The 27,000-nt window shown below is 33.7% G+C and overlaps 2 protein-coding genes across 3 annotated transcripts in view; both read left to right on the forward strand.

Annotated features, from left to right (window-relative positions):
- The window catches only part of LOC115455815 (cGMP-dependent protein kinase, isozyme 2 forms cD4/T1/T3A/T3B), a 189,474-nt gene that overhangs the window by 64,884 nt on the left and 97,590 nt on the right, over positions 1-27,000 (forward strand). For both annotated transcript variants that reach the window (XM_037437123.1, XM_037437124.1), the window contains exon 2: positions 25,037-25,786. In XM_037437123.1, coding sequence (XP_037293020.1) covers positions 25,299-25,786 — 488 coding nt within the window. In that variant the 5' untranslated portion in view covers positions 25,037-25,298. The remainder of the gene's footprint in view (positions 1-25,036; positions 25,787-27,000) is intronic.
- LOC119188934 lies at positions 6,954-25,237 on the forward strand. The gene is made up of 3 exons (XM_037437200.1): positions 6,954-8,040; positions 8,119-8,417; positions 25,037-25,237. Exons 1-3 carry the CDS (start codon positions 6,954-6,956, stop codon positions 25,235-25,237), a joined length of 1,587 nt encoding a protein of 528 aa, XP_037293097.1.

A 27,000-nucleotide genomic window follows, 5' to 3' on the forward strand; every position in this document is an offset into this window, starting at 1 on the left:
AATGCAGGTGGATTTGATACACGCAAGTATGACGTCATTCCTGTAGAGCAAGTTAAAATGTTGTTTAGGTGTTAGTACCTCTATACCTCTATGGTGTTCAAAGAAAAATCAGCACGCTTGTGGCCTTCTGTGGCCATCAGAAGGGCCTTGTCTTTTATTGGAGAACCGTAAACCGTTCTAATACTGATTGAGATCATCAAGCGGTTTTAAGTGGTAAAACTCCAGCGAACTCTGTTCGTCTTAGATTTGAAGAATATCTCCCTAGGCGAATCTTCATCAGCCACATGAAGTCCAACACTGATCATAGGCCTCTCCTTACATTCCCAGACGGATCTGTCAAGCGACCTGTACCAGACGAATGCGTATCAAACACTAAATGTCACTTTAAATTAAAATATTGTGGAAAACTTATAATTTTAGTTAGGCATTTCGCTATAGAACCCATTAGAGTTACGGGAAAGACGTATGTGGTAGAGACACCGGGAGAGTCTTTTCTATACATCTCGCGCTAGTTATTTTCTAAATTGAATATTATTAATATTGATACACAACATATTTTGTTGTACTTGACCTGGCTACATATTGATATCTCATTTTCTATATTCCCACTATTTCATTCTTGTTTCATAGCTAAAACTAAGTCAACTAATAAAGCAAATAATTACTGAAGGGTGACAGTTGACTAAATAAAAACTAAACATTCCCAACGTAAATTGAATGAGTTTTGCACTCGGAAAAAATAACTTAAGCATAACGATTTACCTCATAAAATAGTTGTTTTCAATGTTTATTTTGAAGATTACAGCTAGTTAGTTGTCTTCTGCGAACTCTGCTACGTGGAACTCTTGGATATTTTATCATTTAATTCAGACCTTAGGTTCACTAGAAGACTATGATTAGCGTAGCAGCAACGTGGCCTTACTGCACCTGATAGTAAGTGGAATGTGGTCCAATAAAATGTCGACTGACGAGAGATGATTACACCTCGGCAGTCGACACAATTATGCCGGCCTGTTGGTACCGGATATACACAGGCTGATCCCGAACGCGACACACTTACGTGGGCCACTATGGCGGGTGTTACCACCTTGTGTATGGTGGTCGGTATTCATGCGGATATAAAATATATACTACCTCCAACAATATAATTAGCTATACATAATAAATACATTACATATATATAATATATATATATATATATATATATATATATATATATATATATATATATATATATATATATATATATATATATATATATATATCCCGTAAATTATTTTGCGTCCTACATGGCGTTTTTAACCGATGATGTTGCATCCGCCTGACTTGTTGCGTCCTGTATACGGACGCAAGATCGACCATATCTCAAATTCAGCCAGAGGCCATCTAAAGATCGGTACAATGCATGGGTGAAATATTGGCATGGACGTTGTTTTGTAACCGGAGTGATTTTCGCCGTATTTTCTAGTTCCGCGATATGCCGTGCGAAATTTTGAGGTCGCCCCTGTGCGGCGTATATAAATGGCGTATATTCATTACTTTGTTTAGAGACATCATGGCGATTATGTTGTTTCCTGTATATAAATAAATATTTTTATCATTTTAAGTTAGTGATTTCATTGCGTCCCACAAAATCGCATCATGCAAGGGGAAACACGGGGAAGACAGGGAGTGAGGGGGCGAAGTTAGGACGTGACGTGTAAGCAGCGTGATTTTATTTATTTATTGGCGGCCGGTACGGACGCAGAAGCGTTTTGGTAAAATTGTGCAGTGGAAGTTAAATAACAGGCAGCATGAAAAGAAGCGCAAGGATACTCAAATTAGCAAGTAAGTACCTCCACTATATTTAATTAAAAATAATTAATAGTTATAGTAATAGGTATAATATAGTATGTAGTTTCTAAATTAAAGTTATCATTTCATAGCCGCTTCATAAATAAAAGTATGAATGAATGTACTACGTAGTAGGTACCTACCGGGTAAGACACACAACACAAGTCTTGCCACTTGCAGGCAGTCGTAAGTCTACCGGTTACTGACAGCGCTCTGTGCTGTGGTACCTCATCATGGTTGTTGTGATTGATGCGGACCGTTTTTAAAAGAAGTGACTTTAAAAACTACTACCAAGCTAAAATAACATGGCCTTGGCATTCGACTCATTTTATAATTAAAAAAAAAATGTTTTATTTGTGGTGCAACGACGAAGAATAACATTAATATTATTTTAAATCATTTTGTTCTTCCTATGAAACGCAAGCACATAAAATTGCTCTTTGAATCTTCGTTTTTCTGGTGCAGTGTTTGTGAATATGCAATTTACGATCATTATCTTGACGACGAATGTCCTATTTGTTGAACAGTTTCATAGATACTTACTAACCTAAATGTACTATTAATCGATTATATCAAGTAGGTACCTACATTCGTATTTGATTTTCTATGATAATATTGTTGTATTTTTGCTTTATTATTTGGGTAATAATGTTTTAAGTTCATATAAAAGATAGATATATCCCGTCGCGGAGTTTTTTTCGTAGAACTATTCAAGAGAATCTTACTATTACTATTGTAAGATACATTATATTTGTAGAATTCGTACATATGATAATATATTTAATATTTTTGCGGCACGCGTTAAAATACCTAGTTCACAGAAGACAAAAATTTATCTTACTACATTTATTGTTATTTTGTTTTAGGAAATTGTGCAAATAAAGAAAATTCATGTGACTTATTTGATTCAACGTTACCTTCAAATCAGAAAAATAAGGTTGGTACCTACATAATATCGATATGAATTAAAATATTTTAACTACTAAGCTGAATGCCATTTTTGCACAATAGGTATAATTTATTTTTCTAATTTTACGTTTTTGTTCTCTTTTCTTACTATGTGCATGTTATACTGTTCGTGTGCAATAATAAAATCTTTCTTTCTTTCTTGTCTAACTACTCGACATGATGGGACATTACATCTTATGTCTCAGGATGACGAGTGCAGTGGAGTACCAAACATAACTTGTAATTCACGTTGTTGGATGGTATTTCTACTGTTTCTTCTGCGGTCATATCGCTTACCATCAGGCGAACGGCAAGCTCGTCTCGTCATTTAACGCAATAAAAATTAAAAATACTGTTTGATGCTTAGGACATAATATTTAACCATATATGTCTGTTCCAGGAAGAAGTATCTCTTCTAGTCCTGACGTTTCTGACACAGACTCAAATTATACACCGCCTATACAAGATGTGAGTGTACTATTTACAATTTCTAATCTTGTAACAGTTCTAGCTATAGGACTTACACTAACATTTGTGCTCGGCTTGCGCGCGCCGGACCAGTCGTTGGCTCATTCTTCAGGAGCTTTACCGATTTTCAGGATAAAAATACCCTATTTTTATTCCAGGTTATATTTTATTACAGGGTTCATTCAAATAAATCCAGTGGATTTAGTGTGATTAAGTAACAAACAGACCCACTGACTTTCGGTGGTACAGTACATACATTCGGCCTCAGTAGCACAGATCTCGAGTTCGAATCCCGGGTCGGGCAAAGTGATATTCGGTTTTTTAATTGAGTATTAGCCCGGAGTTTGAAATTTGTGCCCGATGTTTCTCAGTATAATAAGTAGCCTATGTGCCGATCGAGACTTTAAAGTGTGTGTCAAATTTCAATTAAATCCGTTCAGTAGTTTTTGAGTTTCTAGTGTATGTATTTTGTATAAATACTTGTATTTTAAGCCAATCCTTATTATTCAGGAGGTCTGGATGCTTATCTTTAAGAGCCTCGCATTCATGCCTTTTAGGTGGTTGTTTATTTTTTATATGATATTTAAAAATGAATTGCAAACTTTTTGTTCTGCAGTCCACGGTATTAGAGTCCTCTTTTTCCTTTCTTAACATGGTTAGACTCTGAAGTTATCGTTTGAAGACCAGATGGTCCTGGCTGAGGTGGTAGTAATGGTGGTGGTAAATTATTTCCGTCTGTAATATCTTGCGCGCACTTAAGCGATTCCACGTCATAATCTAAAATAAAATCATTTTCTGTCATCCCTTCATCTAATTGTTCATTTAAATCTAGTTCAATCTCATCCAGGGATTTACCTCTGAAAGCGTCTGCTTTCCCATCTTCCTTCCAAAGGATAAGGAGTTTCGATATCTTGGCAGTTTGGTAAACGTCATCCGGTAGCCGGTATGATTTTTTGTGCACGTCATTTGTATGGCCCATAAATGTAGCTAATTGCTCCATATCATTTTCAGACATACTGAATATTTGTGATAAAGTGGCCAAATCTTTTACTAAGCCTTGTAGACGAAATTGCTTTTGGGTTTTGCTCCAGATAGCCTCGCATGCCTTTCTAATACTTTGTACCCATATATGGTGTTTTCCAATCCCGGGTTACCAAATAGGAAACGGTTTGCTCTTGAACCTCCTAATTAAATAAAACTGAATTCCCCGATCAGGCTTGCCTCTAATAACAAGCCTTTAAAATTTTGTACCAGCCAACCAAGGTAAACCTTGACTTGACCCTTGAAAGGATCTCCTTTCGGACACAGTAAAAGCCCGGTAGAATCCTTCGTACTTATCAGAATCATTATCAGGTTTCAAATTGTCGTGAACTTTATTGTTTGAAGTTCTCTAATTGTTGTAAGTATATAAGCCAACACTTTAAATGATCTTTCTTTGATTGTATTTGCAGTTTCTTCGGATTTTTTTTCGAGGTATTCTTTTAGGATTTTTAAGTCATTCGCCAACGGCACTATAGTTACTTTATTCCATTTATTAGTGTTTAAATCTGATGCTGCTTGGCTGGATACATCAAATTTCCAATTTGAATCTAAAATTTGTATTAGTGTTTTTAGGTCTGCCTCTACTTCTGCAGTGTTTATATCCATGTAAGGTTCTTGTTTCTTCAATGCAAATAGAATTGCTATATTGCAGCATTGTTTAATGCTAGTGGAAATGTTCATAGCAAATGTAGGTGATTCATATCTATCTTTTCAGAGTCATATTTTCCCACAACTTTTGTGGCTGCTACAATGATGTCGTAGTTTCTTGGCCTCAGTGCGTCAAATAAATCTTTTATGGCGGGATTAATCTTTTTAATTTCTTGTAATAATTTTGCTAATTCCCTCATTTTTCGAGAAATTACATTTACAAAATGTTTTTCTCTATGGTTTTCAAGTATTGAGATCCAAAAGCACATATAAGGACATCCGATTTAGCGACAAGCGATGTTTTATCGGCTCTCATTCGAAGAAATACACTGTCTTTGAGTTTTTCATCTATTTTAAATGTCTCAATAATAGATTTTGAGTTTCGGACTGTACATTTTATTTGTTTTATCAGAATTTTTTGAGCATTTTTTCTTATGTTTCCATAAAAGCTTCTTTGAACAAAATCCCAAGCAGTTTGTAGTACATGGCTAATAGTCCGTAAATTTGTATTTTCGTATGGACTTGTTTACTTCTACTGAATTTTGAATAAAATTTCTTTTTTTCCATAGTTCCATGATAAGTTCTTTTCTTTCCCGACTATTTTTGGATTACGGTAAAAGCTTTTGTACTTCAGATTTATAAACATGATGTCTAGTTGAATGACTTGCAAACTTTAAAACTATACCTTCTCAGACAAAAACAGTTGTCTCTATCACGAATAACACGTTTGCTTTTGGATTATTGCTTTGGTATAATAATATCATCATTTATAAGTTCATCTTTTTAGGCATCATTATTAATGTCGACCGCAAAATTGTCTTCCGAAACAACATTGTTTGTTTTATATATCCTTAAGGATGCAGGTTTGGATGGATGTTTGTTAATCTTTTACACTAAAACTACTGAACGGATAGCAGTACAGGAAAATTAATAAAGTCTTCAAGCTGTCGATTTTCGTGGAGTCCCGTCACTCTCGGGAACTATAAGTATGTTTATCAGGATATCAGAATTATCCATTCAAGCTACAAATGTTTACCTTTAATATTGCAATACTTCATAGGCACAATATTAAAACTAAAATTTCATCTTTGCAGACTACTTCTGATGAATCTTGCATAGACGACGATAGGATCTTGGATAAAGCTTGCTCACTAGGTTTTGTACTTCATGCATCTACAGAATCTCAAAATCCTCAGAAAAACAACTCATTAATAGAACGTAAACCCTTATCTGACAAAAACATTGAGCAGTCTTCATATGTAAAAACTTCATTAATTAGTAATGATAGTGTTTTGAGTCACATAAGTAATTCACCCTGTGATACTTTTGCTGTGGACATAAAATTTTAAAACCTGCATCCTCACGGGCACATAAAACAAACAATGTTGTGTCGGAAGACAGATTCAGATGTCGATATTAATAATGATGCCCAAGAAGAAAACCTTACAAATGATGATATTATAATACCAAAGCAACAACCCAAAAGCAAACGTGTTATTCGTGATAGAGACTACTGTTTTTTCTGCGAAGGTTTAGTTTTAAACTTTGCAAGACATTTAACTAGACATCACGTGTATGAACCTGAAGTCCAAAAAATTTTATCGAAATCCAAAAAAAGTCAGGAGAGAAAAGAACTTATCATGGAACTACGGAAAAAAGGAAATTTTATTCAAAATTCAGTAGAGGTAACCAAGCCCATGCGGAAACACAAATTTACGGACTATTTGCCGTGTACAAACTGCTTGGGATTTTACTCAAAGAAGCTTTTATGGAAACATAAGAAAAAATGCTCAAAAAATTCTGATAAAACAAATAAAAATGTACAGTCCGAAGCTCAAAATCTATTATTGAGACATTTAAAAATAGATGAAAAACTCAAAGACAGTGTATTTCTTCGAATGAGAGCCGATAAAACATCGCTTGTCGCTAAATCGGATGTCCTTATATGTGCTTTTGGATCTCAATACTTGAAAACCCATAGAGAAAAACATTTTGTAAATGTAATTTCTCGAAAAATGAGGGAATTAGCAAAATTATTACAAGAAATTAAAAAGATTAATCCCGCCATAAAAGATTTATTTGACGCACTGAGGCCGAAAAACTACGACATCATTGTAGCAGCCACAAAAGTTGTGGGAAAATATGACTCTGAAAAAGATAGATATGAATCACCTACATTTGCTATGAACATTTCCACTAGCATTAAACAATGCTGCAATATAGCAATTCTATTTGCATTGAAGAAACAAGGACCTTACATGGATATAAACACTGCAGAAGTAGAGGCAGACCTAAAAACACTAATACAAATTTTAGATTCAAATTGGAAATTTGATGTATCCAGCCAAGCAGCATCAGATTTAAACACTAATAAATGGAATAAAGTAACTATAGTGCCGTTGGCGAATGACTTAAAAATCCTAAAAGAATACCTCGAAAAAAAATCCGAAGAAGCTGCCAATAAAATCAAAGAAGGTTCATTTAACGTTTCGACTTATACACAATTATTAGAGACTGTATATTGCAGGGTTTTGCTACTTAACAGGCGCAGGCCTGGAGAACTTCAAAGAATTAAAGTTCACGACTATTTGGAATCAGATAATGATTCTGATAAGTACGAAGAATTCGACCGGGCTCTTACTGTGTCGGAAAGGGTCTTAGTACAAAAATTTAAAAGACTAGTCATTAGAGGAAAGCGTGGTCGGGGAGTTCCTGTTTTATTTAATAAGGAGGTTCAAGAGGACATTAAATTACTGCTCTCGAAGAGAAACATATTTGTTTCTACATCAAACCGATTTCTATTTGGTAACCCGGGATTTGAAAACACCATATATGGGTATAAAGTATTAGAAAGGCATGCGAGGCTATCTGGAGCAAAAAACCCAAAAGCAATTTCGTCTACAAGGCTTAGAAAACATTTGGCCACTTTATCACAAATATTCAGTATGTCTGAAAATGATATGGAGCAATTAGCTACATTTATGGGCCATACAAATGACGTGCACAAAAAATCATACCGGCTACCGGATGACGTTTACCAAACTGCCAAGATATCGAAACTCCTTATCCTTATGGAAGATGGGAAAGCAGACGCTTTCAGAGGTAAATCCTGGATGAGATTGAACTAGATTTAAATGAACAATTAGATGAAGGGATGACAGAAAATGATTTTTATTTTAGATTATGACGTGGAATCGCTTAAGTGCGCGCAAGATATTACAGACGGAAATAATTTACCACCACCATTACTACCACCTCAGCCAGGACCATCTGGTCTTCAAACGATAACTTCAGAGTCTAACCATGTTAAGAAAGGGAAAAAGAGGACTCTAATACCGTGGACTGCAGAACAAAAAAGTTTGCAATTCATTTTTAAATATCATATAAAAAATAAACAACCACCTAAAAGGCATGAATGCGAGGCTCTTAAAGATAAGCATCCAGACCTCCTGAATAATAAGGATTGGCTTAAAATAAAAGTATTTATACAAAATACTCTACACTAAGAAATGATACTTCCAAAATTTGCTTTTAGGTTCAGTTCCTAAAAAAATATCGTTTTTGTTTTCTTTCATTGTATGAAACAAATACTCATTTACAGTATTGAATAATTATCATTTAACCCTGGTAACGTCTAGGGGTATGTTTAAGCTTTTAATTGTTTTCTTTTTGCATTTTTATTTCACCTTCTTTTAACTTAAAATACATTGTGTGAATATCTTTTTATAATTAATATTTATCTTAATTACTGATTCAAGCTATATGGTATTTCGAGTAATAATTAATATAATAATAAAACTACATACTTTTCTTTTCTTTTTTGCCAATTAACTCATTTTAATTCATATTAAATAACGAATAGGCAACCATAAATTAAGAACGATTGAACAACTGATATATTTAATCTAAGCAAATGAATGTAATCTAACGAAATAAATCACATAGTATTGAAAACTTGTACAACGCTAATTTAGGTATCTTGCTAAACATACTAAAAGTCCCCTAGAGTAACGGGGAAGTCCACAAGACTACACGATTTATTTGGTAATTTTTCAGCAAAATTTTCCTAGGCTATAATGCGTTAGAGACAGCAGATTGAGATTGATTTAATTGAGGCATAGTCTAACTATAGGCCTTTTATTAATCTTATGTAACATTTACTGGTTGACATTTTTCCTATATATATTATACGTCTTTGGTTTGGTTTCAAGAATATGCCAAATTAAATCAATAATACATAACTACATAATTATGTTGTATAACTGATTTTTCAAATGTAGTTGATTTTACTTGTTATTTCTGTAATTGATATGGTTACTAGTGTAATTCATATTATATCTTTAATCTCCTAACAATAATTAGAGCACGCAAAGTAGCCACTATGTGTAATTAAAAAGTAGGTGATAAAAATAAAGGCTTTGTATCTCACGACTGATTAATTACTTTTAGTACTTAAATATTCTATAATAAACATCAGCATCATTTATGTTCAAGCAATATGTTTTGTTTTTCAAATACATATTAAAGGTAGATGAATAAATAAGAGTAGTTTTTTATTGATTTATTAGATTTTGTATTGATATGTTTAATATTGTTCATGTTACTTATTTTATAAGCGTTTTATTATATAATAGTGCGTACATTTAAAAGTTAATTCAATTAAAGCCAATGCCAAAGTAAACTTTACTCTAAATTGATAGTTCTTTAAAAACTGCAGTCTCCTCCATATAAAATTAATTTAGATTAGATTTTTTTGTGTAACTGATTTGTCCGATATTTTAATTGTATGACTATGGTGTTAACACTGTACCTACTTAATTAAATAAAAATAAAGCATATATAAAGCAATACTATCGAAACTATTCTTTTATTTTGTGTTTCAGTTAAATTTAGAAGAACGACACTCAAATAATATTCTTGTACGTTTTATTTTATTTTATATACTATGTATAATAGGTATAAACAACCTATAATAATATTATAAAGTGAAAGACGTCGTTTGCTTGCTTTGTTTCTTTTTTAGTCCTGACGGGAAAAGGGGGGTGTTATGAGTTTAGGGTGTGTACCTGTGTATCTGTATGTCGGTCTGCGACACACAAATGCGGACGCTACAAATGAGAGGACCAATTTTGATGTGTTTTTTTGTTGTTTGAAAGTAATCGAGATGGTTCTCAGCTATCTTATCCATTAAGGAGTTTGAAGATAATCAGCTCATTACCTACTTCAATAGGCCTGATTGATTTGAAATTTTGGTGTACTTATTACATCGGTGGTATTTTTGATCATGATCTAACGCTGCAACATCAAGTATTGGGTGGTATACCCAACTCCTCAGCAACTTACAGCAGATATACCTTGTTTGGGTTCATGAGAATGGTCTCAATGGGTAGGTTTTAGTAAAGGTGATTGATCGAGGCACATAATGGAGCAAATAGTAATCTACAAAGATTGAAAATACAAATTAAATAAAACAAGTAAGTCAGCCCCGAGACAAAAAACCTCTAATAGACAAAAATAAAATGTGGGAGACCAAACCTTGGACCGAGGGGATGAACATACTTCTTAGGCAGTCTTTCTAAAACAATTCATTCTTTGCGAAGGTATTTTTATAACATGAAATTAATCCTTATCCAAATTAATACGTTAGACATTACAAGTATTTAATTTAGAACTTAATTGGTCGTTACACCATTTGATTTCAAGTATTTTTTAAGAATATTCATAGTTTTAAAATAACATCGTAATAATAAGTTAATGAACGGAATAACGGATAACGAATTAATATGCAACGAATATAGGAAAGTAACAAATATATAAGAAATCGATATACATTTAATTTAAGTTGATAGGAACCTCAAAACCATGCTTAAACATATACAGAAATTATTTAGAACCACTATACACGTCAACTAAATAAAAGGAAACTGATATGCAAGTGGATGATAAATGATGTGGAATAAGCACAAGAATGTATATGGTATCGATATATCTATAAGTTTAGGAAGAAGCAGCAAACTCATAACAATCTATCGAAAACATACAGAAAAAATATTCGATACTAATATAACTGCAAACATAAAAGGAAGTAATTTTATTAATAGAATGCATAGAATGAATACAGGAAAGTATACGGAACCGTTATATCTATACGTTTAGACTGATGTAGGTAAAGCGATGAAATGCATTCAATACATACAAAAATATACAATGTGTGACATGATTGCCGTCAAGAACGGATGCAAAACCAGTGGGAAATTTTCTTAAATTGAATATCTTCATTTCGTGTTTAAACAAAATTTCTTGTCGACAATAGAATACATATGACAGCAATGCTACTATATTCGCACGATTAACGACTGAAATCCCATTGATAGTGGTAGACGTCACAGGATTCGACTATGAAAAGACGCAAGAAGTCCTCAGCGATTTATATATATATATATATATATATATATATATATATATATATATATATATATATGTGTATATATATATATATATGCTGTAAAATAGTTTACAGTTTCGACTATGATCCTAAACTACAGCTGTGCTTGTCTTATCCATTTCTAGACCTTCAGTTAGTGCCAAGTTTCTTGGACCAATTTATTGTCCTTAATATTTATTGCTTAAATGTTTGTTACATACAATGTATACATATCGTTGAATATTTCGCGATCCCAATATTGGTAAATTGGCTTTAAAAATATTAATCGTCGCCGTTTATTTTTAATATGGATTTATACGCTGTATAAAAATCTTGTTTTTGAGAGAAAAGAATAAGTAAATAAAAGATAATTAGTACATTTATATATTACCATGTGGGTCAAAATTATATGTATTATTTCAATGTAAACTTGAATGGCTGAATCAATTAAACTGTCTTCATTTGACCATGAGAAAAAAACTTCGAAATTACAACCCGCGCTATTGTAATTATTACCAATACATTGTTTTCGTATGGCGCTCGCTTTTTGCGAAAAGTTCATTTAATTACATAATGACATATTCAACAATACATATTTAACAGATTTGTGAAACAAGATTCTCTGTAATGGATTTCAAAGAAAGATAAATTGCCTTGTTTTCCTCTTGCGAAAATTTTATGCGCTTCATTAAGGATTTTTTGTTTTTTGCTGCCTTGATGACCTTTTTGAAAAGGCAGTGTACCTCATAAAAGTATAACGGAAAAATCTCGTGAATTCCTTTTTATAATACAATCAATATCTTATTTAATTAATTTGTCATCAATAGCTCACCATCAGACATTTCATCATTAACTTTATCAATATCGAATAATGCCTGATCAAAATTGCCGCCACATATTATTTAATCACACCTCTAGATGTTAAAAATTAAAAGCTTTTAAAGATTTAAGGTGTAAACATGTTATTAACACCACGCCCCCTCCAGTGCCCGCTGCTCCGCAGGCACCTCGGAATGAAGCCTGTCAGTCAAAACTCAGGACCTTTCTTGGAAATTAATAATTGCTTATGACACGTTTTTAATGCATTTTTATTATTGACATTGTCATTAAACATGGTAAATATTGTTCATATTACAGTTACATTTTAATGCGAAGTGTTGATGAAAATTGGAGCTATAAAACATGATACAATGTATATCTCGTTTCTGTTGGTAATTGTATGTAGAATTTTTTCGTCAAGGTGGTAGTAAGTAGAACTAATCAATGGCGACTGCTTCAGTGACGTAGTTGTATTACGGTACGACTGCAGTGCTAAGGTCTCGGGTTCGATCCTCGGGTCGGGCAGTGATATTGGGTTCCTCGCAGTATCAGCCCGGAGTCTGGGATTTGTGCCTGATATGGCGATGGGCTTGACCTTATCACATCATGGGACAGAATACGCACGGCGCGGCGCAACGTTGGTGCGCCTGTTGCGCTTCTGCCTACCCCTTTGGCCATACAGGGCCCGAGTGTGTGTACTAATCAATATAAACCAGTAATAATAAACACGACATCTAATTTTATAGCAATAACAGAACATGTTAAACATAAATGTTTGGTTACAATCGTATAAATTGTCGTTAAGTGTTAACCTATTGTTTATAGTTACAATAAAATGTACAGGTACACCCTCTGATTAAGTTCTTGTGGAATATTGAATTATTGTTATACGCGCGCTTGTCTCGAGTTTGCTGTTTAAGAGTGGTATTTAAGCACATGATTACCTTATTATTTATTTCAAATTTTAGTAACATGTAGAGTAAATGTCATGTTTTTTATAAAGCATTGTATTCCGTTATAAACTACTCGTTTTGATATATGTACCTAATTGAAATATAATGAGTTTATTTTTTTAGTATATAAAATATGTAAAAATATATTCTTTCTTACGTATGTAAAATAATTTTATAGACATATGCAAATGATAATCAAACCAAAATTATGATAATGATATGGTTGTACAAATTTTGCAGCAGCTACCTTGGTAGCCATTAGCGTCTGAATAATTCATCATCTATAATACTTACCAAATACTATATCCGTATTTTCGCTGCGTTTTATCAACGGAAGTGTTTTTACATCTCCATTAGCACGTGATTCGGAAGTTATGATTTTGATACTTTTTGCTGTTTATTGAAAGATTCTAGGAAGTTGACAAAAAACATTACAATGTAATTTGTATTGGACAATTTTATATTTGCTCTAAAAACTGCTCATTCTATTTTATAGTCGTACGTTTCAAGCGGAATGACTGACGTAATGGAGGTCATTCGTTTTTATTTATTTGAACAATGTATCTTAAAATCAACATTGTGAGTTTTAGTTGTTACTTATATAAAATTAGATTAATTTTAAAAGTCTTAAGCTCTAGTGGTAGCGTTCCTGAATAATGTACTGTGAGATTTCCGAGTTCGTTTTCCAAATCAAGTAACAAAACTCAAACCTAAGTGTACACTTTCTATTTTAAAAAGTTAAGTAAAGTCGTGAAATAACGACCAAGCTCCTTAAATAAAGATTAAAAAAAAGGATGCCCAGAATACTACAAAATAAGGCACATATATAGAATGCAATACTAGCTGACCTACTTAATATAAAAACAGATGTATAATATACAGGAAGTGCGTGAAATATGACATCACGTAAATTCCGTGTGTTATTTGACAAGTTGAGATTGATCTGATTAAAATGCAATATTGATTGTACGCTTTGTTCAATGCCGAACGGCTCGATGTACAACGCATTTACAGTGTTATGATAAATGAATTATTGAACACCTGTATCTCGCTACTACGAATGATCTTTAGAATGAGTTGAGTAACATAAGCCCATACTTTATTGTATTGGGATCATGTTGAAACAACAATATTTGAACGAATAAAAGTGGTGATGTCGTTTTTTTTTAAATAATTAATAAAGTAATATAATTAACTTACTGAAAAACGACTAAGTCGCAACTCGGAGTCAGGAAGTTGGGAGTGTGATACCCTTGTGTCTGGGAAAGCATGGAAAGCTGTTGTTCCTGCGTCTGTTCTCTCTCCGCTCATGTCGGATTGCCGTCTCAACGTAGTACTTCGAGTACGAAGGAACAGAGAGTGAACCTGTGTATTGCGCACACCCTTGTGCACTATAATATCTCTTGCGTACCTAGGTGATATCAAGGTCGTTGCGACCGGCCGCCTTGGCCGAAAATCGGCTAGGGGGGATTTACAATTCATTAATGCTTTAAGTATTTATGTTAAAAATAAACGCTAAACCTCTTGGCTGACCCATATCCTCCACTAAGATGTATGAAGGTTCTCAGAGTCCATCTTGAATCCCATTCCGTGTTACGTAATTTTCGGCAACGCAAAGACTTCTCTGATATTGCGATTATTCATTGACAGTTATGGTGATCACTTACCACCGACAACTCCGTTGACTCATTTATTAGCCATCAAAAATAATATTAATGTACACACTTTGTTTCTCAGATAATGAATTATACCGAATTAATATGTTCCGTCGAAAGCATTTGTGATTTATATTTCAATCACAGACAATTTAAATGGTCATGACTATTTGCCTTATTTTGCTGGTGGTAGGATATATTTTACATCCGCCCGGATAGCGACCACCGTACAAGGTGTTAAATCCTGCCATAGCGGCCTACGTAAGTGTGTCGTTTACCCGGATTAGCCTGTGTATATCCGGTTCCAACAAGCCGGCATAATAGTGGCGACTGCCAAGGAGTAATCAGCTCTCATCAGTGGATATTCAATTAAACCCCACTTCACTTACCACCAGGTGCAGTGGGGTCATTTTGCAAGTAGAAAAACAAAATTAAAATGTTCCATCAAATGAATTTGTGATTTATATTTTGATGTGGATATCACAGACAAGTTAAATGGTCACGAACATTTGCATTTGTCGATACTGCACTATTGTAAGCCCATTGTGTTACTATTGACGTTTGTCCTAAATAAGAATGATAAATGTATTTAAACCCTGACGCACACGCTGGCTGCAACCGGAGAACTGATTTGACACAGTTCTATCGCCTCATTACATTTACATTGGATCTGAACATTGATCTTTCTATATTTCTTAGATTGATTGTGGAAGGTTAATTTGTGGTTTGTTTAAATAGTATCAATACTATGACAGCGTATTGAGTTCATATGGATGTTTACAACGGATTTACAAAAGAGTTTGGGAAACGTACACGTTCTGAATTGGTTATTGCAATCTGTTACTAAATCATCAGTCTGTCATGAGTTAAAATTTAGAAAATAACATCATAGTTCCATTAGTAAATGGTTTACGAGATATCTTGAAATAACCTCACTTTTCTCACTACTTATTCCACTGTCTTAAAAATTTCTCCAAGAGTAAATGTGACTCCATGTTACTGGTCAAAAATACAAGTAAATTCGCAATATAAGATTTAACACGGAAAACGTAATACATCAATCCAAAAGCTCTTTGATAAATTGTGAAATTCGCGGAGATAGCCAACAGAAATGCTGCAAACGTTAATTTAAAAGAATTACGGTATTCAGTCAGTTCAATTTGGACCGATCTGAAATGAACTGACATTTGTGAATTTAAATCGCAAGAATGCTTGACTTTATCAAGTGAAAACGTGTGTCTGCCAATGGATTTTTCTTTTCGTATATCGTACGAATTTCGCCCATACCATCTGTTGATGGAGGTTCCCACACGCAGTTGCACTTAATGTTTTCTTTTATATACTTTTTCATTTAAATCGATTATATTTTTGTAACAATGCTGTAATTTTCGCATCAGTAATTTGTTGTTAAATCAATTTCATCGTGGTCGGCTTTTATATTTATTTTGAACACGTACAAAGTTAAGTAAGTAATATAATGAAGCTAATTTAAAAACACATATTTTTAATACCTATGCATTATTTAATAAATCGAGTCTTTAAGAAACATGTGTAAAACAAATATTTATTTTCTGCGCGTTTCATAAGAAGCAATTTATCTTCTGCAACTATAAACAATAGGACTAATCGTTTGTCATATTCATGAAAGATGGTAAACGTATTTGCATTATCTTAAACCAATTACAAAGATAAAAACAACTTATTAGTCACAATGGACTTAAAATCACCAATAACTGCTATCACATGTCACAACAGTTTTTCAATAAACAACATTGGAAGTACGATGGGATTGGATTCGCAAAGCCTGTTCGCCTTTAATATTAAATAAACGAGGCGATAAACATCGTATTGTGTGTTATTTACGATTACACAACACACACCTGTTGACCAGACAGATCGCAATTAACTCGATCTGTTGATACTAAAACTGAAATAGATACTAATATTATAGAAGTAGAAACTCCAAGGTTTAGTTTGTAAAGAACTTTTAGAGTTACCTTTGGCATCTTCCAATATCTTTGTATGTTCATTACTCACTGTTATTTGTTAATCATCGCTTACATCTAAAGACAGATGGATCTGATTATTCTCGCACAAATTTTTGCCTTAGCCTATCACAATTCTTAGCCAAATAATTAATAACCATTAATTCTTCTATTAATATATGAACTAAAATAGACTTGACGTATTAGATTCTAGTAATTACAAATATAGTTAATTTCATAGTTACAAGTTTTTTAAGTAAACGGCTTTATACATGTAATAAATTGGTATTATTTCTATAACTTGGAAACATAGTATAAATTTTGGGAAACTTTGTCACAGTAAAATTATAAGTTCCTGTGTGAATAAATTTCGTTCTTCTGTCTCATTAAAGTAAATTTCGATTTGTATACAGGTGTAAGTGTTAGCCGCTCGACCTGGATTCCAGTCTAAAGTCGCTACATACCTAAACCTGTTTCAATTACTTAATGACACATCTCACTGCGGAAGTCCCTTATTCAGACGTGGACACGATGCCCGATAGTAGACACGAGACGGTTTTGAAATAAAAATACGTCAACATACTGATTCGAACGTCAAATACGAATTTTATATCGTTTCTTGATTTGAATACGTTGACGACGTTATCATTGTAAATTCAGTTGCATTTAAAAAAATATCAAACACCCGTTTTTGAAAAATTTAAATTTTTCTTCAAGTTTATATATTTTTATTGCCATATTAGTTACTCTGTTGTTATTAAAAGATTTTTTTTACATCTTTCGTATTTCCTGCTCGAACTTTGACAATTGTGTTTATCTCACGCTGTGGAAACAATAACACAAATTAAAGTCCTCAAGTCCGACAATAAAGATCAATTATTCTTAATTCTAAATAAACGCGATTTCACTAAATGCCGCGACAGACAATGCTCTGGCGCTTCGTCTCGTAAATCACGTAATTGTTCATGTGACAACCCTTGAGTCACACGGAATTGGATTTAATTGAACAGTGGACTAAAAATAGTACGCTGATAGGGTTGTTACAATGTTATTAATTTATTCCGTAGGTCTATATTTCTACTGGTAGATCAATTACCAAACAACAAAGCGTTTTTAATGTCCCACTTTATTATGCTTCAGTAGCATAATGCTAGCAAAAACCTGGAGATCCCAAATGTTATATTAGTTTCTGTTTTTAACGTAATTTTAAACTTAATTATTGAGTTTAATAAGTCATTATAATGTTATTTTTGTATGAAAACTGAAGACTTGTCGTATTTTTTATTTAATATAATTTTTCTTACACCATAATTTATCTGTTCTTCAAAGAATGAAACATAGGAATATTTTGCGGCACTATTTGGTAGTTACTTTTCTAACAATATCGGCTCGACGTGCGAGATAAGTGTAATCACGTTAAATGATATTTCTGATAGATCTATCTTGATTAGCATAAGTTACTATGACGTCTGTCCATTATGTCATGAATGAATTTTAGTTTGATTTCATATCTTGTTGAAATAAGTTGATAATTTAGTATTCCGGCAATTGCTAAACATTCAATGAATCTTTTCCATCATAACGTGTATATTTTAAAGTGTCCTATAAAATAATGGAAAATGTGTTGGACAAATTGAATATAAGTAAAACTGGAAATCTGGCTACGATGTAAGGTAAGCCCTATAAATGTGTTTTCGATCAGATCGTCATTTCCTTTCTTTATGGCATCAAACCTTAGATACTGCCGATATCCTTTAAAATGTTGTATATTCAGAAAGTTATTATTCCTTCATACCTTTATATTTAGTTTTTATTACAATCTTATTTCGGTGTCATTTTTATCTGATCTATATTTGAGTCAGTTTCGGTACGTAGGATCGATTGGTGGCTTTTTCAGTTTTAGTAATAATAATAACAGCCCTATTTTTTATACTATCCCACTGCTGGGCAAGGGTCTCCTCTACTACTGAGGGGTTACGCTTTACTCCTACTCGCTGGCCTCGACTGGTTGCAGATGGGCAGACTTCACATACGCAAATTTTTTTTATAAAGGTCTTCTCAGGTATGCAGGTTTTCTCAAGACGTTTTCTTTCACCGTTAAAACAAGTGGCAATTCTTAAAGAATACACACATAACTTAGAAATGTTAAAGTTGTTTGCCTTAGGTTTTGAACCGGCGGATATTAGTTTCCACAGTCCGTTCCACTCCCAACTAAGCTATTGCAGCTTCTCAGCTTTGCTTTCACGTAATTCTCGATTTTTAAATGCATTACTGATAATTTTATCATCTTCTTTGATACGTACATAGTGTGTTTTTAATACTGCAATACATCAATTAGTACCAACCGGAGTTCACCTGTTGCCTTTAATTAAAAACAACGTTTGTTTCTCAACATAACAGGTTCGAATTTAAATGTCATTAAGGATGTAATAAAATGATTCAGCGAGGTGTTCATTCATTGTGTCAGTTGTCACTATGAAGTTTGTTTATTGCGTGAAATGTAATAACCACAAATCACGATGGTATTTCTGAAATAGACTGAACTAATCAGAATCAACATTGCGTAAGACAAGTATGTGTAAAACACGCATATTTATTTACCGATTTTATGTAATAATTTATTTGTAAAGAGTTATTAAACGTATATTATATTTTATGTTTGTAATCATTTTCTTGATTTCACTTTGATTCAAATCGTTTAAATTTTGCACCAATAGCTTCCTACCTACCTACCTATCATTTCCTTTGCCATTATTTTGGAGTTCTGTTTGAAAGCTGTAAGCGGTTATGTTAAGCTGATATTCCCCCTTAAGCCTTTAATAATTGATCATGATGTATATGAGAAACTAAAAACAATACATGATTTTCTAACTGTAATTAATTGTCGTGTCACAAGTTAGCTGATTGCTCAGAAATTATTGCATACCTAGTAACCGCGACTTCACACGATTCAAATAATATATTAGATTTACCTAGGACAATCTAGGTACCTACTACAAACTAAGTTATACTGTGTTTTTTATAATCAAATCGAACTTATCGTAATTTCTGTAAAAAAAATTGAGTGCTAATAATCTATAAATTCTACTAAATAAAGCATTGTATATACACATCACGCATTTATCCCCGAAGGGTTATGCAGAGGCGTAACCAGGGTAACCACTTTTCGCCAAGTGTGTTCCGTCCCATGATGTGATAGGGGGCGAACCTAATACCATATCGGGCACAAATTCCAGACAGCAGGCTGATACTCAGCAGAAAATCCCAAATATCACATTGCCTAACCCGGCATTCGAAACCAGGACCACAGAACGCTATATATAAAAAAAATTTAAACACGTTATTATTAATAATTAAGCGCATGAACTATGGTTTAACAACCCTACGTAACGTAAGAAGCCCGATATCATATAACGTAGAAAATACAACGATAATTAAATACTTGAAACAACTTGCTAATAAACTTTCAACTACGCAGCATGAAAAATGAGTCAGAAAGCGAATTGCCGCCAGTAATTATACGTGCTTTATATGAAAATGATTTATGTTTAGATTTTAAACGTAAACTTGCAAGTTGTATTTACGAACACGTTTTATATCGTTCGTTTGGAGGAAGTCAATTATGAATGTCAAAATGTAATTTCGTATTGCCGATTATATTGATTGACTACATTTTGAAGAGTATTTAGCGACCTATCCTACTCTTGCGGAGTTGATTGTTAATTAAGATTTTGCTGATACATACTTTTTCAATTTTAAGTTTATTTTACAGTGACATAAGAAAATTTTCCAGCCATGTTACTTCATTCAACTTTATTTATTTATCAATTATGTATTACAAAAGCTTATAGTGGAGAGTACCAAGACGTTTAAGTGAAAAAAAGAAATAGACAAAATAAAACAAAACAAGGAATAAAAATTATCAATAACAAAAAACAATTGCATTCTAGATTATAGAAACTGCTTATTTAAATAAAAAAATCTTCAACCATTGCGTTTTTAAATATTAATTAAGTCGTAACATTTAAAAGATGGTCATTATTGTCTAGTCACATCCCACACACTGTACGTGCATACATTTTTTTTAATTCGCCTGATATAGATTCAGATGACTGAAACGCGGAAATTAAAACACGTTATTCTATTTTCATCTCAGTTATTATTGGCTTTTATTGTGATTTTACCAAAAATATGATAAATATATTAATTGCATATGGTTTTGAATCAAGAAACTGCTTAATATTATGGGTCTATTATTTATGTTAAATTTATGCAAATATAAATGTTTCGCTATATTACTTCAATAATTAATTTGTTGATAATATAACACTGTTTAAACATTTATAGAGACTTTGTAATTTATTCATAATTGTAAATATTAATTGCTGTCGTAATAGTGCGTTTCAAGTGTTAAATAATTTCATATAAATTATCATATTAATGTATTAATGTTATTTTTCATTTAATTACCATAATGGCAGGGAAAAACGTATGCAGAGTTGAGTGTTTTTTTATTATCTCTTTCATGGGTATTTTAGCTTTTACGTATAATACTAATACCAATCTATGTAACCTGAAGAGTTTGTTTGTTTCTTTAAATGCGTTGATCTCAAGAACTACTAAACGGATTTTGTTTTTTTTTTTCTCTAATAGGAAGCCATATTACTCGTGAGTGCTATAGGCTATTATCCGGGAACATGTAAAGCGGGATTTTCATTCCAGTTTTTTCTTCATGCGGGCGGAGCCGCGAACAAAAACTAGTTACATATATAGATGTCATAGGAAATTTAACAATAAAACCAAAAACAACCCTTTCATATTATTATTATTTTTTAATTAGTCTCGAAATTTAAAAAAAAATAATCTTGATCGATGTCACGTGTAAAGATGCAAAGATAATTGTTTTTCAAAATGTCAATCGGGGTTATATTTTCGGTGTTCGTTAAAATTTTAGCAGGTTTGTAAATACTTCATTTTGGCGCGGGATGTTGAAAACGAGTTTTGATATGTTAAAGGGTGCTTACATAAAAGGTCCATCGCCATTAATGTAATTCTTGTACCTTCCTAAAACCCTTTTCGGAAACATAAAAACGTCTATATGCGTTTTCTTAGTTGGTTTAGGAATATTCTTTTTCCTTATTTAAAGTCCAAGTTAGTTAATGTAAAATATTATCTTCCCGGGCTTTATTAGATATCTTTAATTAAAAGTGGATTTTCCTGACTTTACATACGATGCTACAAGGCAAGCAATTCATCTAATGGTCAGTGGCGTAGAGTGGATTCTTGCTGCCCGGAGCGTGAGCAAAGTTTGCCGTTTCAAGGCATTGGTGGAGGTTTATATCACGTGTACCAAACACTAAAACAGCTTACACCTTTTTATCACGTAATCCAGCAAAGAAGTCATTAGTCTAAACGTGAACGTTACTAGAGGAATACTATTGAGATCTAAAGGATTTCTGGTGTATTGACCGAAGATCTAACTTATATTAGTTTCTGGTGGTTTAACAAGACATTTCTGCTGGTTCTATAAAAAGAGTTTGGCAACATTCTAGCTACGCTGTGGATCGACCACATCTTAGTAGAATATTTTACAGATTTTCTTGTCATGGCACCATGTTTATGCTTCGCCATATCTTTTCAGTACACCCTGTGCAAGCGATCGCAAAAGACGACGTTGAAGGGCGTATCAACGTTAGATAATCTAGACACGGTCCTTTGTGGCCGTGACTGATGTGACATTTCGTGCATACTCACGACGTGGGCCGATTGTGTGCTTATGAGCTGCCCTTTATTCAGACTATACACCCACCGGAGCACGCATTCAGAACGCCCACTGTACTGGTATCTGGTTTATTAATATTACATTAGTCTGGTTATGCCGTCTGTATATTTGAATCGGGGAAAGTTTCGAAGAATTTTTTTGATTGACAATCGTGCCAGTGATTTTCGGTTTGATAGCGTAGATAGGTCCCGATTTGCATCGTCTTTATTTATATGTACACGTGGTGTAAATTACGTGATGATTAATACATTATATAGTTAAATAAACAGTCTACTATTTCTTACTTCTTAGCCACGCACTGCGATTGTTCCATGTAAAAATATTCTTGGGTTTCCCCGAGTAAGTAAGTATTTAATCGTATTTTTCAAATAAGCTACATAGAAAGAGAATTATACCATGAAACCGCTTGGGGTTTTTTTACTAGGTGTAGTCGATACACATTCCATTATATAAAAGACTTGTATGGCTATTGTGACCCATCCGTCCATTAACTCGCTTTGGGACCCAGTCAAACTTACTAAAGAGAGGGACAGGTCATTGTGATGCTATGAAATGAATGATTTATAAATTCCATTAACTATAACACTAGGGAAATTTTATAATTACTCTTGATTATTTACGCTCTCATTTCGATACTGTTTCGTTGAAAGTGCAATAAACTGCAAATTATATTTTCCACCTTGTTAGGTTCTAAATTAAACAATAAAATTCCAAATGTTTACTTTCCCGTCACAGAAATAGTTTTGTTATTATTGGCATTCTGTCCCTCATTTGCCGATTTCCTTTTCATGTTTATTCAGTTGCCACTTTTCGCTTTGTTTCTAAATGTTATATTTACAAAATTTTATAATTGTGCTGCTCGACTCATTTCTGTTTTCATAGAATCGCATTTCCTCATTTAAGAATTTTATAGTATTCACACTTCACACCGCTATATTATTATCTTTAATTTATTCCGCGTTGAGCGATGTGTGAGTTAGTGATAAGATCACTGATTCTTTGAATATGTACCGTGATGAATAATCTAAGTTGTGTATTATCAAAACATGTGTAAAGTTCTGGTGCAGCAGATTTCCATGTGAACGAACGGAAAGTTTGTTTCGCATCACGTGCATTATATCGTAAACAACCATTAGTTTTGAGGCCGTCACCGCAACGTTTTCCAACTCACTATCAAAGGCAATTAACGACTCGCCGAGCTCACTATCTCATAATATATGTGTTTTAAATTTAAATTGCTATTTTCCATTTCAACTCTTTCAGCTGTATCAATGGAGTTATCTACGGCTCTTGTCAAGAAGTAGTTGAAAAGTGATTAGATATAGATACAGCGGTCATGTGGCAACTTTATCGTAAACGTATCAGGTGATCACACATCGAAGGTTGCCAAGTAGAAAGAGTTATCTGCCATAAAGCAAGTTTACAGCAGAACGAGTAAAAAGGATATAAGTGTATTTTTTATTTGTCAGGAAATATTTTTATTAATTTTATCACTATGTGTTTCTGATCTTAGTAATTTATTTTGTTAGTATAGATATTAGTTTTATTTTAAGAGATTTTACAGTAGTTCCTTTCCACATCGTATTTTAAATCAAGCTAAGTGAATCAACTATCTACAAAAATAATGAGATAGCTTTTTCTACATTGCACTTTTACGCTGTAATGCGTAAGTGAACTGGTAGATGACTTTTTGTGCGTGAACGTTATTTGATTGCATTCACTGCGTGTAATTTATAAAAAAATACATATGTATATAGTTAGATTTATGGCCGTACTAAAATTACTAAATATAAGGCGGAATTTTCCAAAAAAAGAAAACGTCATTTAGTAAAACGTTGTTTTTATTTTATTAGGTTTTCCAGCAGACTTAACACTACGATTACAATAATTTAAGTATTATAACTTATAGCTATAATGTAAGCCAAAGTTAGGAAAACTCAACATGTATATAATTGTTTCTTTAATACAATAATGCAATATAAAGACAACCAGGAATTTGTGACTTTATTTACTTTGCACCCGTCGAAATCTCTCGTGAAGTGACAAACAGATATACCATACGTATCGCATTGGTAAATTGGCCGGAGATAAGGCGGCTATTGTAAAATCACTTCAGAAGAAGTGCGTCAAAATAACTTGATAAGTACAACCAGGTTAGATATTCCTTTGATCTTGATCTTTTTGGAGACCGTCTGCTATTGCGAAAGCGTATTTGTCGTGGAATAATATTTGTAAATAAATATATTTTATTTAAAATTATTCGCACATATTAAGTTAGTTACCTTGTACTTCAATGATACATAATTTATGATAATGATATCGTAGGTTATGTTGCTTGGAGGCCCCCGTGGCCCGTAGGTATGTTATTTCACGCAAACATAATTATTTAGATATAAGTGTTTAGTTATTGGTATTAAAACAAAAAATATAATTCTTAAAATAAAAGGGATGTTTGGCTAATAATGTATATAATGTTTCAGGGCGGCGCCGAGGCACGCGGGGCTGACTCTACGGCGGTCGGAGCAAACGGCGCGCGAGTATTTACTCGTACACTACATCAGTTGTCCGCGCCCGCGCCGCACGGCTCGCACACGCAACCCACACACATCCTGCGATTCCCCACCCGACTGTGGCCACGGACCGTTACCGTCAAATCGAAGTGCCAGTGGACTCGTAACTAACGTTTTCAAAAAGCCGCGTGTAATCCCTGGTGATTCCGTTCAGTGCTCGGTAGCCGAGTGAATGCGCGTGTGTTTCGATACCCTCTGCTTTGGATCGTCACAGCGTACTGCTGGTGACGATGAGCCGAGGGCCTTAGTGAATACAGGTGGAGGTGCGCTAACGGTGGCGCCCACAGTCAACGGCGAAAGACGTGCGTTAGACGAAACATATAGAGAGACAGAGTTAAATGGTATAATGGGGACTCCTAGTGCAATGAATACCGATTCGGAGAATTGTGTTGCAAACGCGACGATGGCAAACGATATGCAGCCGCTGATCGAGAGGATCAGGGAGCTGGAGGCGCTGTTGAAGCAGCGCGACCAGGAGATGCTGGAGTTGCGCTCGCAGCTGGACAAGCTGCAGAGCGTGTTCCCGTACCAGCAGTATGGGAGAGGCTCGCGAGCTCCCAGGAAGCAGCGTGCTCAGGGTATTTCAGCTGAGCCGCAAACGAGCTCATCACTCCAGGACTTGACGCACCAGACGTTCCCGACCTACGACAAAAGCGAAGCGTGAGTACCATTATAAATTCTCATTACAAAGTTAAACCATTCCACATTCTAGCAGCTAATTGGTAGGGCAACACAAATGCAGTTTTATTTTTATACGATTGTGAATGCAGTCCTTGATACTAATAATAGATACTCGTAAATCTGAGCAGCCGGTCGTGTCTCACAGGAAATATTGAGATGCCAGCCGCCCTATCTTACACCCTTTTTGACATATACGATAAATATACGGGGACAGTTCATGCCTAAAATATTTGTACACCGGTAGTATGTTTTTATGAATATCACGATAGTAAACTGGCATAGATAATAAATTGTAAGAAATTCATGTGACATTCTTCATAACCCTTTTATGTTTAACCGGATTTTTATGTTCTTCTCTCTAATATACAGTTAGGTATTCTTTCACTTCCATGATCGTAATTCGACATATTAGCCAAGCAGATTTAAATGAAGTGTTAACTGGCACTAAAAATTTTCCTAGTATTTACTAACGTGACATGGGTATGTAAATGAACAGAATTTAAACATGGCAACGGCCATGTTTATATGTTATTAATTTTCACAGCAAATAAGTCAAAATAATGAGCACCCTGGCCCCGACATCTAAATCCTTCGTGATCGGAAAATTACCGATATTTTAGTATTTATTGTTGACATTGCTATGATAAGCAGATACAGAGGTAAATAGCGTAAACGCAAACGTTTAAGGTCGCTGTACTAAAGTTAACAGTTTATGGGAAAACAGACTTCAAGGAATTACTTGAACGTTTTTTATACAAGGTTCGCGAGTGTTAATAGTAAATTTCTCATACATTTTTTTGATTACGAGAATGTCCGTCAAAACGGAGCTTAACATATTGACATTTTTAACTGAATCACCTAGCGTCATGCGCAAACAAATATGACGATGATTCGTTTATTTATATTGGAGGCAAGATGTTAATTCATTATTCGTGTACATCTAATACAGCTTTCGTAGTTTGCTCGTTGTCAATTTACACAATAAGAAAATAAAACATAGTTCAAGATTCAAAACCAATAATACTGATATAATTACTTAGATCCGGTATCTTTTGAAATTAAAAGAGTGTACTACTTATAAATATGGATTAGATAAAAAAATTCTAATGTTATACATTTAATCACAAACTTGCAAGTAGAATCTCATTTCCAATTACTGGCTTCATCAGGAACCAATTTCTCAGCATAAGCCT

The sequence above is a fragment of the Manduca sexta genome, chromosome 10 (genome assembly GCF_014839805.1).
Source record: "Manduca sexta isolate Smith_Timp_Sample1 chromosome 10, JHU_Msex_v1.0, whole genome shotgun sequence".
NCBI classification, from domain to species: domain Eukaryota; kingdom Metazoa; phylum Arthropoda; class Insecta; order Lepidoptera; family Sphingidae; genus Manduca; species Manduca sexta.

Bases quoted from the DNA above. Each gene is read 5' to 3' on its own strand.
- LOC119188934 (XM_037437200.1), top strand. From the start codon at position 6,954: ATGAGGGAATTAGCAAAATTATTACAAGAAATTAAAAAGATTAATCCC. The intron at 8,041-8,118 runs GTAAATCCTGGA...TTTTTATTTTAG, and splicing joins GAAAGCAGACGCTTTCAGAG to ATTATGACGTGGAATCGCTT. The intron at 8,418-25,036 runs GTATTTATACAA...ATAATGTTTCAG, and splicing joins AGGATTGGCTTAAAATAAAA to GGCGGCGCCGAGGCACGCGG.